At 47.9% G+C, this 12,752-nt stretch overlaps 1 protein-coding gene across 2 annotated transcripts in view; it reads left to right on the top strand.

The window, feature by feature from the left end:
- Positions 1–4,795: 4,795 nt before the first annotated feature.
- TASOR2 (transcription activation suppressor family member 2) overlaps positions 4,796–12,752 on the top strand; it is a 38,003-nt gene continuing 30,046 nt past the window's right edge. The window contains exon 1 of one of the 2 annotated variants that reach the window (XM_048942723.1): positions 4,796–5,480. In XM_048942723.1, the coding sequence (XP_048798680.1) occupies positions 5,438–5,480 (43 nt within the window). In that variant the 5' untranslated portion in view covers positions 4,796–5,437. The remainder of the gene's footprint in view (positions 5,481–12,752) is intronic. The other variant, XM_048942714.1, reaches the window with a different exon arrangement.

Here is a 12,752-nt window from a genome sequence, read left to right as displayed (position 1 = left end):
CTAATTCCTAATTATTTAGGTAGCTGAGTAAGAAGACTTGATGCCTGTATGCCTGGCCCAAAAGAGAAACCAGACCTGCTTCTGCACGGGCAAGGAGTTAAATTTGCATGCTGGTTTGAGAAATGCAACTTGACTCCGTGCTTCCTGTGCTGCAGGCTCAGAATATTGGCACCTTCATATTGCTGGCTTTGTCTGCAGCTTGGACCTGTGCCACGTTGATAGCATCGTTAACCTTTTCTCATTTACATCCAGGTCTGGAAGGAGGGAGTGTGTGTGTCTGTTGTCACATGTGTCCTCCTTCCCCCTTGCATTCTCTCAGTCTTCTAATGTTCTTTCCAAAGTGCTGGAGGCAAATTAACAAAGAGATACAAGGAATGGATTAAAAACAAAGACCCCTCACCCCAAACAATCTGCAGGAGCAGATCTGCAAGGAGAACTCCTCCCTCTGAGAGCAGATCCTGCAGGATTCCTTCCTTCCAGCCACGCTCCTGCAGTTGCTGCTCGTGCTTTTGTTGCCCATTCGTTTTGCAGTTTTGTGGGTGTCCATCAGGAGGCTGTGAGCTGAGGAGCACCTGTTTCCTCTTTCCAACCACAGCTGCATCAAGTCTGAAACCAGAAATGAATTTAAAAAAAGAAAGGAGAAAAAAAAGAAGACATTTAAATCATTTCTTAGAATGTAATCTATTGCTTCTTACTTATTCTGCAGTATACATTGTGAGTAAGCAGCACAGTTATGATTATTATTATGTTGGTTTCTTTTTAGGAAGCTTCCTCAATAAAGATTGGAAAATCAATGGTGAAAGGAATTGATAAAAAAAAAAAATAAATATTGCTTTGTTCATCATTGAAAAGTGCTAATGACACTCATTATTTTTGACTCATTTCCTGGCTGGACCTTGTAGGCTTTGTAGCGTGTGTTTTTGCCATCATAAAAGCACAATAAAACAATTGAAGTTTGATTAGAGGCTTTTGTAGGAGGTAGTTTGTCAGTTTTAACAGTTTTGGCCCTGTTCCCTCAGCGCTGTTAGAAACACTCGAGTGTTTGTCATCACAACTTGAACAAAATTTGGTTCCCCTCGGAAGCTGCAAGATGCCAAAATAGCCCAAAAGCAAATATAAGAATAAATCAAAGCAGAAACTGAAGCTCTTAACCGTGTTTTACTATGCACTGTGAGCAAATACTGGAGTTTGACTGCAATAAAATACGAGGCATTTTCCAACAAACACAAGAAGCAATATGTCATTAATGGGCACGTCAGGAGGTGGAGAATTAGTTGGGATTTGCTGAGAAATTAATGACTGGGAGGCTGGGAAACACAACTTTGTGTTTCAACTTTTTCTTTGCTGTTTGGTTCAATGCTTGTTTATAGAAAGCAGAGCAGAAATGGAATGGAAATAAAGCTCTTTCCACCCCCCCTGGATTAAACCAGGAGGGCTGAACCTTCAGCAGCCTGGCTCTGTTAGCATCCTGCTTAAAATGCTCAGAAGTCTTCACACCAATCTTCTGTGCTACCTTTAAAAAGAGAACTGCAGGTTTTTGTTGTTGGTTTTTTTCTGGGCATGCCAACAGAAATGGCCAAACACAACAAAATAGGCAACTAAAGTTCTCTAGCCCCACTCTTCTCTTTCAATGAAGGTCTTGAGCCAACAGTTCCCAAGTAGAAGAGAACCACCGGGGAGATCAGCACGGTCCCAAAAGGCACCCATGAGATTTCCATCTGTTTGCGTTTTACTCATAAGAAATCAGTAAAAATGAAGACATGGCTTTAATTTGTTCTCATAGCCAATGAAAGGCTTTTCACACCTGGGCATCAGTGCCACCAGCCAGCCATGAAGTGCACAACCCCAATGGATTTGGCCCTGAGGTCCACCCAAACATCAAGACTTACTCAGAATTCCCTTCAGCCACAAACAGCCTCCTCCCATCTGTGTTCCTTCCTCTGCAGACAAAGGGGCAGTTCACACTTCGGATGCTCCCACAAGCAGGGGAGGAAGAAGGTGCTTCAGCAAGCCATCAGTTTTCTAGAAAATGGATAAAAGGAGCCTATGAAACTGTGATATCATTGCCACATTGGGTTGAAACCAGCCTAGGGCTTCAGAAACCAAGAAAAATCCAAGCCTAACTTTGATGCCACATATTAAAAATACATTAATTTTAAAAAGAACGACCCAACGTTTCCATACATTTCAATGCCCTCTGCTGTCCTCCAGTTTACATGCAGCAGGAAGCAGGGATCATCCCACGCTTGCAGGCTGGGTTCATACACTTCATGCCACAGCTGGGAATCCTAACACTGCCCCACACAGTCAATAAGGATCACAAAGCAAATTATTTGCTTTATCTCTGCCTTGTTATCTTTACACTACCGTTTCCAGGAACCCCTGTTTCCATCTCCCAGTTGACTCATTTCATTGCAATGATTTTCTGTCTCTTCTGAGGAGGAAATGACCGACGGCGACCGCGTGCATCATTCATTTTTTTTTTTTTCTTTTCCTTTTTTTTTTTGGTCTGAATAAAAGCAGAACCGGGTGCTCCGATGACTACTTCTTTATTTTAGACTTTTAAATATACCAGAACAATATGAGTCAGTCTTTCAAAGAAGCTGAAATAGCGAGTTGCCAGGAACTGGGCTTACACCAAAGTTAGACCACGGGCTTTTCTCCTATGAAGACTTGCAGGTGTCGACCTGCCCAAGAAGGCACCAAGAACCACTGAGAAACTCCAGCTAGAAATGGTGCCTGAGCTCCACAGGCTCCAGTTCCTACTCTCACCCACCAAAAAATGACAAAAATTCCCTCCAATTCCTTATGCTTTCATAACACAAAATGGGAATAGATCACCGAGAAAGGAGCTCTCACCAGAAACCTGACTTTTCCTGCTCAGAAATAATTCCCAGTACTACAGATCTGCGTTTCCTTACGACTGCTGCAAAGGTTCCATCTCACCCAAAGATGGATATCAGAAAAAAGTGTTTTACAGTGAGGGTGGTGAAGCAGTGGAACAGGTGGTGGATGCCTCATCCTCAGAGGCGTTGAGGGTCAGGATCTGGGAACCTTGATGGAGCTGCAGGTGTCCCTGTTCACTGCAGGAGAGTTGGACCAGATGGCCTTTAAGAGTCCCTTCCAACTCAAACCATTCAGAGTCTCTGATTCTATGAAATATTATGTCATGGGAACTTGGAAAGCCTTTTTTTTTTTGGTTACTGCTTGGCTAGCAATGCTAACAAGAATTCCAGTCCGTAGGATCTAGGAGGACTCTGGCAAATCAGTGATCACAACTACATGGTCAGAGCATGAGATTGCCATCGCTGACTGCACGATAATGGAAAAACATCCCTTATTCTTCCCCATGTCTTGGGTTCTTCACTGCTTAGCAGCCCTTTGCACACTGCTGCTGTGGTTGTGAGATGTTGAGATCTTCAACAGCAGTGACACCGACCTCTGGCAAGGCCTTGAGGAAGAAGTGGCTTACAAATGAGCTGTCACGCTGTCGTCCCATTGGTCTTTCTCCTTTATTTTTTTTTCATAGAATCATAGAAACTTGAAGGTTGGAAAAGATCTGCACAATCATCAAGTCCAACCATCAACCCATCACTACCAGGGCCCCTCACGGAATCATTATGGTTAGAAAAGACCTTCAAATATTCAAGTCCAATTGCCAGGACGTCACCACCATGCCTACTGAGAATCACAGTTACCCAGCATAGAAAAATACACCCAACCAGAGCTAAATCAAAGCCTGGATACTTCAGCAACATATGCTTTGCACAAAGTGTTTGGATGAGCCCAGATCACCCTGTTCCTTATTTATCTGAATTATTTATCTACTTTTTCTCCTTAAGTGCTCATTTGCTCCTCCCATCCTTGGGGCAGAATCATCCCCAGGCTCTGCATTTCAGTGTTGTCAAGAGGAACAACATTCCTGGGGGTTTAACAACCCGTGGGACCAGATGCTTGAAAATATATTGGAAAAGAATCCTATTTAAAGAGGGCAACCAAGTCACTCTTTATGTCCCTCACTGTACAGGGACACTTCCCTAAGAACACCATGGAGGTGAAGATAGCAAGCTTTTCCCCAGGAAAGCTGGGGAGGGACTTTTTATAAGGGCAGGTAGTGATATGACAAAGGGAAATGGTTTTAAACTGGAAGAGGGTAGATTTAGAAGGTAGATTTAGCTGTGAGTGAAAGCAATGGGGGCTGAAGGATGGGGATGAGGGGAGAGCCACAAAATTGCTCTGAGGGGATCAGGGATGGAGGTGAGGGAAAGGGCCAAGAGCTGAGGGAAGAAATCAGGGGACTGAGGGAAGAAGCTGAAGGAAGGGACTGGAGCCTGTGAAGGAAAAATCTGTGAGAGAAAAATCTGTGAGGGAAGGGGCTGTGGAGAACAGAGCTGAGGTCTGTGAGGGAAGGGATGATGGAACGCAATAGGGGCTGAACTTCATGAGGGAAGGGGCTGAGGGACGGCAGTGAGAGCTGAGATCTGTGAGGGAAGGGGCTGAGGGATGGCAATGGGGGCTGAGATCTGTGAGGGAAGGCGCTGAGGGATGGCAATGAGGGCTGAAGGAAGAGACTGAGGGAAGGCAATGGGGACAGAGGGAAGGGGCTGTGGAGAGTAGGGCTGAGATCTGTGAGGGAAGGGGTGATGGAAGGGATTGAAGGCTGAAATCTGAGGGAAGGGGCTGTGGAAAACACGGCTGAGATCTGTGAGGGAAAGGGCTGAAGGACGGCAATGAGAGCCAAAATCTGTGAGAGAAGGGGCTGAGGGATGGCAATGGGGGCTGAGATCTATGAAGGAAAGGGCTGAGGGATGGCAGTGAGGGCTGAGATCTATGAAGGAAAGGGCTGAGGGAAGGGATTGAGGGCTGAGATCTTTGAGGGAAGGGGCTGAGGGATGGCAATGAGGGCTGAGATCTGTGAGGGAAGTCGCTGAGGAAAAGCCACGGGGGCTGAGGGAAGAGACTGAGGGAAGGGGCTGTGCAGAACAGGGCTGAGGTCTGTGAGGGAACAGGGCTGAAGGACAGCAATGAGAGCTGAGATCTATGAGGGAAGGGCCGAAGGACGGCAATGCGGGCTGAGATCTGTGAGGGAAGAAGGGGCTGAGGGACGGCAGACGAACGCCGCCGCGCCGCGCTGACCCGCGGGAAGAGGAAAGCCGCGGGCGCGGCAGCGCTGTCTTTCCGGTTCAGTTTTCACTTTCTGTTTTTTTCACCCCTCCGCCGCCCGCCCTCGGCCCGCCCTCTCCTTCCCTCCCCGGGGTTGCCTTCCCCTTCCTGGGGGCCGGCGTTGTGCTGCGGTCCCGCAATGCCTCCCCGTTTCTCCTGATTCCCCCTTTTCGGCCCGCCCGGCCCCGGAGACCGCGGTGCCGCGCGGGGAAGGGCCGGGCGGGCGTTATGGCGTGAGGGGACGGAGCGGAACGGAACGGAGAGAGCCCCGAGCATGGGAGAGCGGCGGGACGAGGCGGCCCGAAGGCCGGGAGCGGGTGAGCAACGCAGTGGGGGGGACCGGGGGGACGCCGGCTCTGTCTTTTCCTGCTGGGGATTTGGCGGAGGGGGGGGGGGGGGGGGGGGGGGGGGGGATTGGGCGTGGATTTGCCTCCCTGTGCTCCCTTATGAAGCGGGGTGCGCCTCAGAGGTTTCCCTTTTCCCTTAGGATGAGGGATGGGAGCAGCCCTCGGCCCTACAGGCAGCCACCCCAAGGCCTTCAGGCCCCCTCAGCTCTACGGGCAGCTGCTCCAAGGCCTTCAGACTCTCTTGGATCTACGGACAACCACCCCCATGCCCTTCAGACTCCCTCGGCCCTAAGCCAAGCTCTTCATATCCCCTCCTCTCTACAGAAAACCACCTCAAGACCCCATCAACCCTTACTCCAAGGCCTTCAGATCCTCTCACCCCTACCATAGCCACCCCGAGGCCTTCAGACCCATCACTCCTACAGGCAGCCATGCAAGGCTTTTAGACCCCCTCAGCTCTACAGACAGCTATCCCAAGCCTTTTGGACCCCCTCAGCCTTACCCCAAACTCTTCAGACCCCTTCATCTCTACAGACAGCTACCCTAAGCTCTTCAGACCCTCTAAACCCTTCAGACCCCCTCAGCCCTACCCCAAGCCTTTCAGACCCCCTCACCCCTATAGACAGCCACCCCAAGCCCTTCAGATCCCTCAGCCCTACCCCAAGGCCTTCAGACTCCCTTGGATCTACGGACAACCACCCCCATGCCCTTCAGACTCCCTCGGCCCTAAGCCAAGCCTTTCAGATCCCCTCCTCTCTACAGAAAACCACCTCAAGACCCCATCAACCCTTACTCCAAGGCCTTCAGATCCTCTCACCCCTACCATAGCCACCCCAAGGCCTTCAGACCCATCACCCCTACAGACAGCCGTGCAAGGCTTTTAGACCATCTCAGCTCTACAGACAGCCACCCCAAGTCTTACTGACCCCCTCAGCCTTACCCCAAGGCCTCCTGACCTCCTTAGCCCTGTAGGTAGCCACCCCAAGGCCTTCAGACTCTCTTACCCCTATAGACAGCCACCCCAAGCCCTTCAGATTCCCTCAGCCCGACCCCAAGTCCATCAGGCCCCCTCACCCCTACAGACAGCGCCCTAAGCCCTTCAGATCCCATCAGCTCGACCCCAAGGCTTTCAGATACCTTCACCCCTACAGACAACCACCTTGTGCCCTTCAGACTCCCTCAGCTTTACAGACAGCCACGCTATGTCCTTCAGACCCACTGAGCCCTACATAAGAGCCCTTCAGACCCCTTCACCCCTCCAGACAGCCATCCCAAGGCCTTCAGACCCCCTCACTTCTACAGACAGGCATCTCAAGCCCTTCAGACCCCCTCACCCTTTCAGACAGCTACCCCATGCCCTTCAGACCCCCCCAGTCCTATAGACAATCATCCCAAGGCCTTCAGACCCTCTCACCCCTGCAGACAGCCACCCCAGTTCCTTCAGACCCCCTCAGCCCTACTCTGATGCCTTTGGACCCCCTCAGCCCTATCTCAAGGTCTTCCAAACTGTAGCAAAACTGTTTTAATTTCTCCTTGGGAATGCATTGGCCATTCCAGGCTTCCCAGTTACTGTGTGTTCTGGTAAAGATAAAATTGGGAAGGGTGTGGTCTTTATTTTGTTGTTGTTGCTTTGTGGTCTCTCCTTGGGAGCTGGGTGAAGCCATGCAGATGCCCTTCAGGAAAGCAGGATGTGAAAATGCAAACATCAGTTTATGTGCAGGATGGAGGCTGGCAGGCCTTTGTTCCCATTTTGGACCCTTGTTGGGATGGGAATCAATCAGCATTACAGATGGAAAAATTGACATTAGAGGGGTGTTTCTGCACTGGTTTTGCACAGTTCTGCCTCCCAATCATCCCCAAACTTGTATGCACTCCTCAATAGGGGGAAATCTGGATGGACAGAATTCCCTGGATTGTGTTACTTTGCTCTGACACTGGCTTTACACACTGCTAACCATATCCTGGCCTGCATCAAAAGAAGTGTGGTCAGCAGGGTGAGGCCTCACCTGGAGTACCATGTCCTCATGTGGAGTCCTCAGTAGAAAAATACATGGATCTGGTGGAGCACACCCAGAGAAGGACAACAAAAATAGTCCAAGGAGTGGAGCACCATCGTGCCAGATTTCAAGCTTCATTGGCACAGATCTTTGAGGAGTTGTGTGGTAATCCAGAACGTTGAACCTGTCTATATTAAAAATAGTTTCTTTTATTTTCTCTTCTGCTGTTATTTGGTGATTTGCTTCATAGCTTAACTGCAGGTGAAGGGAAGGAGCACTGGGACAAATCATGGAATCGTTTGAGTTGGAAGGGACCCTTAAAAGCCATTTAGTCCAACTTTCCTGCGATGAACGAGGACTTGTACAGCTGTACCAGACTGAAGCATGGATATTGGTTAAAATCACTTTGAGACAGAAAAGTGAAATAGTTATCATTTTTGGTAAATGCTGTTTTGGCATTGTTTGGCTTTTTTTCTTTCTGATGATAACGATTTGATACTTCTTGTGGTTATCTAAAATTGGCATGTGTGTGGGTAGATCTGATTGTTTGGCTTCATTTCTGTTTCTGCTGGAAACTGTAAGTGTGTCTTTGTAATTTCCAAAGCCAACGGGTTCACAGAGAATGTGTGGTAGAGCTCTGTCTCTGCGTCAAGGAGAGCAAGAAAATGGAAGAAAGTCAACGCTGAAAGAAGAGCTTCTATAGTGAGAGCAAAAGGAATGCCATCAAACAAACTGAAGAACAGATTCAACCCTGTTTCAGGCTTTCTCAAGCACAAAAGGACTGATTGGAGGAGTATAGCTACAGCTTTTCAGGCAGGTCTGCCCAACGACCTGCCCAATTTGTCCAGCCACAATCCTTTTTTTTTGTCCCCTTTTCCCAAATGGAAAGCACATGATGAAACATCATGTAGCAAAGGCCATTACTTTGCCATCATTTGGGTCTTAAGTTTCTGGGCACACTTTTACAGCTCTCCCTCAGCATTGGGTCTGATTGTCTCGTGGCTACTGGTTTTGTAAAGAAAGGAACTTCTTAGTTGTCTAAATGCTAAAGTGGTGATGATGGTGCTGGATTTGGGAAGAGTCAACGCAGACACCTGCAGATGAGTGGCTCCACAAAGTGGCAACCCAACAGAAGAGGAGAGCTGGAGAAAGAGGAGGCTTTGAGGAGCATCTGTGAAGATGAAAGACAGCAACAACTGTGTGATGAACGAAGGAGGGCAAGCCTGCAATAACCACATCTTCAATTATGTGAGCAGCTGAAGGTAACAGGAAGGAGGTTCAAAAATCAAAGAAACTGTACTTGGAAGGTTTCTCCAGAGCAGGATTCCTGCTCTGAGAAGATTGTCACCGACATCAGAATGGGGCAGCTCTGGCTTTGCCCATCCAGGAGTGGGGTGACCTGTCCAAAGGCCTTGTCACCCTCCAGGGTAAAAAAAATTCAAGTTCCAGAAAGGTTGTTGATCCTCTGGGCAGAGTGGTGTCTCTTCTGAGTGGGTGCCCTGCATCATCTTACTCCTCAAAGGTGATAAAAATAAATATTGCCTACCTGGATAATTGCATTTTCCCGTATATCTAGAGGGAATTTTAAATACAGCCCTGTTTGTTTTTTTTCTTTATTGTTTTCCAGCTTATCAGCAACCACTGTGAGTAGGTACATCAAACCAGGAACCTGCAAAAGATAGCAGAGCTCTATAGTTGGAAGGCTCTTCTTTGCATGCCAGCCACTCTTCTTCTGAGAATACAACATACAATGCAGAGAGGTGGTTTCTTTCTCTTCTTTCTCCCGAATGCTTGTGCTGCCTGTGAAGGTTTGTGGCTTGAGGACTTCCTGACAAAGAGCTGGTATCTCAGTGTTTAATAGATTCATTTTTTTTTCCCCACAAATCTGAGGGGATTGTAGAACCCATTTGTAGTATCCTGTGGGTGCTACCTTTGGAAAATGCTGAACGTTATTGGAACCCCAGCTTTCCACCCTAGAAATGTGAGGTTGTAGCTTTGGGTGTGAGGAATAGGAAGGAAGAAAGCAAGAAAGTGAAAGAAAAAGAAGCAGCAAAGCTGCAAATGTGGCTGATGCAGCAGGAGCAGTGGGAATGAAGTGATTGTCTGGTGTAGTAGATTGTGTTCTGAGATTGAACAGCTTTGAAGAGCACACATTGAAACACAAGAAAAGCCTGAAAGGCTCAAATAAACCAAATCACTTCCTGCTTCAGTGCCATGCTAACCATCCCACGCTGCCTGGACCTGGTCCTTGTGGACACAGGACACCTCCTCCATAGCAGGACCACATTGCAGTCTCTGGGGTCTGCTTTGGTTGATCAGTTTGCAAATAGTCTGCCTTAATTTGGGCTTACACTGAATGAGTAAAGAGGCTCCTGTGTAGTGATGCTGCAACACTGATGAACCAAGGCTCATTATGAAAGTTGGGCTGCACGGGCTGTAGCTAAAAGAAGCTCGCAGGTGATAATCAAGCAGGTAATAATGTGTGTTTTATAATTAGAGCAGGATTTAAAGGGACAGTTCATGTAATTGTCAAAATAGTTACCACGTGCTGAAGGTGAGCAGCAAAATCAGAGTGGGAGATGAAAAAAGAAGAGAGCAAGTGGATGTCAGTGGGAGGAGGGTGGTCTTAAGGAGTTTCACCTTGCAGTACGTGGACTTTCCAGTGGTATGAAGTGGCATGTGATGCCCCAACCCATGCTGGGAGCAAGGCCTGCTGTTACAGCTCACACTAATGATGGCTCTGCAACCCAAAAATGGAAGAGATGAGATGGGGAAGGGCTGTGAGGAGCGGGATGCACACCCATAGGCGAGCAGTGTGACCGTGTTCAGCCTGCATTGACCACGTGGATTTTGGAGGTCTGACAGCATTCAAATACATGCAGCAAGCACTAGTAAAGCATTAAGGTTAAAGAAAAGAGAAAAGAAAACCTTGTTTTCTAGTACAAGCCTGTACTGGTAAGTGGTTCAAAAAGCGTGGGTTTTCCTCCTGGGCTGGCTTTGGAAGTCTCCACGTGGTGAGGCCATCCAGAGGTCAGTTGCATGAGCAGAAAGAGGATCCTGCTATTGCAGAGCCTGAGCTGCTTGGCCTCAGCTGGCCCTGCTGACTGACATCCAGCACAGAATCTGGAAGAGGAACAGCAGCGTGGGACTCCTGGGTGCGTTAGGAACTGCAAAGGTGACTGCTCTCTCGGGGTTGGAAATCACCAGGACTGTGAAATTTTATCCTGAGGACTTTTTTGGGCATGGATAACATCCAGTGTAGGTTCATTTGGGCTCTGTTGGTGTCAAGCCATGCTGGGCTTCTCCATCTGTACGTCTATCCATCATCTCCATCATCTATCCTTTGTCTATCCAGCCATTCTCTATCCATCCCATTGACCATCTGTGAGAAATCATCCCCCTCTCCCCTTAAGATGCCAAGGGATGATGGTGGCACATCCAAGCTGCTCGGAGGGAAAGCTAGCACTTTCACTTTTGCTTCTGGTAGGCACTTTCACTTTCCCCTGCTCAGAGCCTGCTCAGTGCCTGCCAACCTCAGCATGAGGGCTGCACTCAATGCAGCCGGGGTTTTGCTGGTCTTTCTGTAAGCGCAGAGCTGAAGGAGCCTCTTTACATCTGAAAGGGGACACAGAGGTCAAGGTGAGCTGTGGGACTCAATGCCACTCTCTGCCTGTTCCATCTCGCCTGTTTATGTATGACTGAGGCAACTTTTGGGGGGACTTTCGTTTTTACGCTGCAGCTGAACTGGAAAGGAACAGAAGGAGCAATTGTTTGAGTCAGAACCTCCCAAACTTGTCAGTGATGTAGAGCTGCAAAGTAGGAGGAGCAGAACATTGCGTGGCTGTGGACATGAGTGTTATTGTGGTGCTCAGGGCAGGAAGCAGAAGGGGACATTGTGTTCTGTTCAAGTTTTTGAGCAGAGCTGGGACATAACTCCCTGATCTGCGTCACGTGGAGGAGCCGGACTGCCCTGACTGCTGCCTTGAAGATGCAAGAAGGTGACAGAGCAAAGCAAAAGGCAAGTGAGGAAAAAGTGAGCAAAGGCTGAGAGAAATAGCAAGATTTATCACATAGGCAGTATTTCTGTCTTCTTTTTTCCCCTTGAGTTAGGAGGAAATGAAGAAACAGAACAAAATGTACCCTTTAAAAATAGGAGTCAAACCCCAAGGAGATTTCAGGGCAACAGCTGATGCCATCTTATTGCCAAAGCAACAAGGGCCTTTCCGTTGCAGAAGCTAAAATGAGAACTTAGCTTCAAAAATGGCTGTGAAGTTCTTCTTAAAGGGGAACCAGCATGCAAAACTTGCTCTTTACATCAGGTTTGGAGTTTCCACGTTTCTTTCCTCATAGGTGATTGCTTTTCATGTTTAAAGTTCATGGGCTTGTAAGAAATAAACCTTTGTGATGCGTCTGTGTTGCAAATTCAGCTTGAGGTTTGAAATCCCGTAGATCATGAATCATCATCGGTGATAAAGCTTTCTAAATGTGCAATAGAGACCAAACCCAGGATTTCCTGTATTTCTGCATGGCTGTTTTATTTAACATTTGGATTTGAACAGCTTCAGGAGCATAAAAACTGCATAAAAACTGCGGTGCTTTCGTTTGTCTACGCGTCTGTATTTGATTTGTTGATTGGGATGTGGATCTCCTGTTGGTGGGAGGCTCTTGGGAAGTGTTTTACTGGAGTTTTTCTTTCCTTGGGAGATTTGTGGAGAGAATGTGGGCTTTGGGAGAGCAGCCAATTGAGGCTCTGAAGTGAGAGAACCATGTTCTTTAAGACCTGAAAGCTTTTAGGGTTAAACTGATAGCCCTAAGAAGCTGATCTGATCACAGACCAGGAAACCTCAGTAACTTCTCAGCAGAAGAGAAAACTCTGACTTGCTCAGAGATCATAAAGTTAATTTACCATCAGGTTTTGCTTCTGGCAGTTGTGAAAAATTTTACTTTTTTTTTCTGTTGCAAAAGAAGAGTTTAAAGGGTTTGATGGCAAACTGGGAGCTCCTGTTCCTCCTGGCTGAGGGCAGTTAGCTTTCAGACAAAGTGCTGTGTGCCTGGAGGGAAACTGCTAAAAAAGTTCCCTTGGGTGCTGCAGAGCTGATGGATCAGCCCCGTGGAGATGTTGTTAAATGAGCCAAGCTGCCAGCCAGCTCTGCTGAGGCCCTGTGCTGATATCTGGGAACGTCCAGAATTAATATTTGGCACCTGCTTTTTGGCTTCATTTCTTATGATCATCTTAGAGGTCTGT

Source organism: Lagopus muta, chromosome 1 (genome assembly GCF_023343835.1).
Source record: "Lagopus muta isolate bLagMut1 chromosome 1, bLagMut1 primary, whole genome shotgun sequence".
Taxonomy (NCBI): Eukaryota; Metazoa; Chordata; class Aves; order Galliformes; family Phasianidae; genus Lagopus; species Lagopus muta.
Note: the sequence above shows the minus strand (reverse complement) of the source record. Positions and strands in the feature narration are given on the sequence as shown.